The sequence below is a fragment of the Lupinus angustifolius genome, unplaced genomic scaffold (assembly GCF_001865875.1).
Source record: "Lupinus angustifolius cultivar Tanjil unplaced genomic scaffold, LupAngTanjil_v1.0 Scaffold_8_149, whole genome shotgun sequence".
NCBI classification, from domain to species: domain Eukaryota; kingdom Viridiplantae; phylum Streptophyta; class Magnoliopsida; order Fabales; family Fabaceae; genus Lupinus; species Lupinus angustifolius.
In genome coordinates, this window is record NW_017717951.1 from 23,422 (window position 1) to 27,158 (window position 3,737).

Genomic DNA, 3,737 nt, shown 5'->3' on the forward strand with positions numbered 1-3,737 from the left:
TAACATAAGTCAACATTGTAAAAAAACTAATCACAAGTTTCTTTCGTTTCTCCTTCAACAATGGCAAATGGAAATACTCGTCTGTTTCCGTCTTGTGAACTCACTATAAGCAATGTTCCAGTATATTTCCTAGTTAAAAATGTTACATCCACTTGTATAATTGGTTTGCAATATGAAAATTCATCAATGCATGATTTGAAAGCCCATAATACTTTATCCAGAATGAATCAATTAGGATCTTCCATGCCATTTGAAATCTCGTAATGTGCTAGATATTTCACATTATACTGGGTGAGAAATATTGTACAACATTCATCCAACGTGGTAAGTCATTGTATGATCTTTCCCAATCACCATAAATTTTGGTCAATGCCATTTATTTTGCAGTCCACGCCTTTTTATATGTCACTGTATAAATAAAATGACTAACAACTTCCTTCACTAGTGCCCCAACTGGTATACTTGGATAGACAAATACAAAATTAACAACAAGGATTGAAATGAAGGATAAATTTAATTTGTTGTGATCTTTGGAGACCAACATAGATACAAACTGTGTGTTCCATTAATTTTTTAATCTCCCAAATATCATGCTTAACATTAAAAGAAGCGCGAATTCGCTACTCACACCCAGCAGCAAAATGTGTACATTTCCAAACATATATATTTGGTCTAAACTCATCAACAACATAATCAAATGAATTTTTAAAATGAAATTCTCTGATAGCATTTATTATGGCTTCTTTAGATTCAAATTGCATCCTAACAAACAAATCATTGTTATTATTGTTCATTAAACCAGTTGTATGACCAAAATCACGATCAACTTCAGAATTTGTGTTACAAAAAAATGATGATGGAGTATTATATGTCATCCTACAAGATGAACCAACATCAAATTCGGCCTCCTCCTCCACACTACATATTTCAATGTCTTCTTCATTACTAAAATCATTAACAATATCCCTTAGAATAGCCATCTATTTTTAACAAAGTACGGATGTTAAGAAAAATTAACAACTAAATATAACAAAGTTAAAAATAATAGGATAAAAAACAATAGCTCCAAGTAAGAATACTAACCTATAATCAAGTAAGAATTTGTATGAAGTGAATAGCTACAAATGAGAAAAAGAACAATGCCTTTAAATTACAAGGTTCAACAAGAGAAAGAGTAATGGAATGCACATCAGGAACAAGTTTCAGAAGATATGTCTTTAGGGGAAGAAGATCGAGTCTGGGTTCTTTTATATAAGCAAAGAAGAAGAATTGACAACTAGGTTGTCGATTTGTAAAATTAAAATAATGAAAAACTCCTAGGTCATGGACAATTTACATGATAGTGGGATAAAAAATTACACGGCATAAAAAACTCATTCCCTGTAGCCGATTTAGTTAGGGAAAAAATTAAAACCTCAAAAACCTCCTTCATAGTAGCCGATTTATGTGCAGCGTAGGAAAAAAATAACAATAAATAAAACTCCTATGATGTAGCCGATTCTCATAGGAAATAATTAAAAAACATAGATAAAACTCCTACGTTGTAGCAGATTCTCATAGAAAATAATTTTTTAAAAAAACGTCCAACCTGGTTGCCAATTTTGGTGGGACCAAGAGAAAAATAAACAAAACTCCTATGTTGTAGCCGATTCTCATAGGAAATAATTACAAAAAAATCTCCAACTTGGTTGCCGATTTTGGTGGGACCAAGAGAAAAAATTTCAACAAAACAACTATCTTGTAACTGATTTGTAAAAAATTATGTTACTTCTGTAATTAATACAAAATGTACATTAAGACTGTAATTTTATAATTAAAATACACTATCTGAGTAAATTTGCTAAAAATATTGGATCCATTCTTATTTTTCTAGGTTGTTTTAATCATATCAACGAGAGCATGTGATTATCTTCTCTATATTCTGACACATAGTATATAAAAAGTTTAATACTCTATAAAAATTATCAATTTTAAATTAAATGAATTAAAAACTTACAAATTTATATCATTTCATACAAGAGATTGTTGTTTTTTTAACTAACTAATTATTTCCTTTATTATATTTTTCTCAATTACTTTCATCATGTAATGTTTATGTCTCTAATCATGTTTAAAAAAAATGCAAAGCCTAGACTTGACCTGTTTAAAAGTTTGGTTTGACATGTTAGTCTGTTTAAAGGCATACTATAATATATAATCATGAAATAAGTCATCATATCTACATTTAAATGCACTAATAAGCTTACTTTTAGCTAGGTTCATCTAACTCTATTAATTAAATTATATTTTTGTATATATTTCTATATTGAAATTACATACATAATAATATTTCTTACGTTTAAATAGTATAATTTTAACATTGTAATATAATATAATTAAATATGCAGACATATTAGGCTTAATAATCTCTTAGATACTCTATCAAACTAGTATGTTATAGGTGAGATAATAAACTCCTAATTGACAATTTCATATGTTTTGCTACACTCTATATTGTATTACTATGCTTATTAATGAGATCGTTATGAAAGTTTGTAGAAATATAAATGATAAATTTATGGTAAGGTATATGTTTGCAAAACCTATTTAGTAAAGTTTAGTATTTAAAAATCGATGTAATAAACCAAACTCCATTTACAAATGACCAATTTCCAGAGTGGGCCAAGCTTCAAATTGATATTGTCTAACTTCGTTACACGTGACAAACATTGAGGTGCATCACGTGGCCGAGACTTCTAGTATATCCCAGAACTCAACCTAGAACATATCCTCAACTTCCACTACAATCTACACTACACTCCAAATATTCCACAAGCTAAAATCTCTTATAAAAAGCACTTCTTCACAATCATTAATCAGAATCACTACACCCTCCATTAACTTGATAAAAAAGTAGAAGAAAACTTCAACAATGAAGCCCATTGATGAGAGCAAAGAAACTGTGACGATAAGAGCAGTGAGCCATGACGAAGAAGGAAAAAAGCGTGTAGAGAAGAGAGAACTCAACACACACAACATAGACACAATCAAGTACGTTGAGAAGAAGCTTATGGACAAGGGTGTCCACCGCATGGACCGCCACCCTGTCGACGGCATCGGCATCGGAAGGCCACCGCCGAAGTCTGGTCATGGCGGCAAGTTCACGTGGGAGGGGCCTGATGATGTGGTGGATAATGAACTGATGGCGGCTCCGGCGGCGATTGATGAGAAGGATCCTAACTATGTGGATGAAGAAGACGAGGAGGAGGAAGATGTGAAGGGTTTTGTTGTTGGAGAAGTTCAGGTTGTGAAAGTTGCTCAGGATGAAGGGGTTACTAGGGTTGATGTTGATCCTCGTTTGTTGCAAGTTAATTGATTATTCTGATAATCGATTAATTGTTTTTGGTTTGCTATGTGTTAAGTTTGTAGTTTGTAGTGTGTGGGTTTGGTGTTTTGTCTTCAAGTTGTAATACTAATAATAATCAATCAAGAAAGTTGTGAAATTTGAACTTTTCTTTTAAAGTTATTTTGGTTTGCATGACACTATTGATCGTTTTTTAAGAACTAACTAAGGTTGATTTAATTCTTAGTTTTGATTGGAACAAAACCAAGCAATAAAACGAGCTAAAATAACATAACATAACCACATATTTTATAGGAGCAATGTTATTTTATTATGCATTTCATCTATAAAAAGCATAGAACTTCTCAGTTTAGATCTCTGATTACTTATAACAAGGTTCTCATACCATTTCTTG

The 3,737-nt window shown here is 31.4% G+C and overlaps 1 protein-coding gene across 1 annotated transcript; it reads left to right on the forward strand.

The window, feature by feature from the left end:
- Window positions 1-2,785: 2,785 nt before the first annotated feature.
- LOC109337577 lies at window positions 2,786-3,493 on the forward strand. The gene has a single exon (XM_019574582.1). It carries the CDS (start codon window positions 2,912-2,914, stop codon window positions 3,353-3,355), a length of 444 nt encoding a protein of 147 aa, XP_019430127.1. The 5' UTR covers window positions 2,786-2,911; the 3' UTR covers window positions 3,356-3,493.
- Window positions 3,494-3,737: the final 244 nt, after the last annotated feature.

Excerpts from the sequence above, each read along its gene's own strand:
- LOC109337577 (XM_019574582.1), top strand. The coding sequence starts at position 2,912 with ATGAAGCCCATTGATGAGAGCAAAGAAACTGTGACGATAAGAGCAGTG.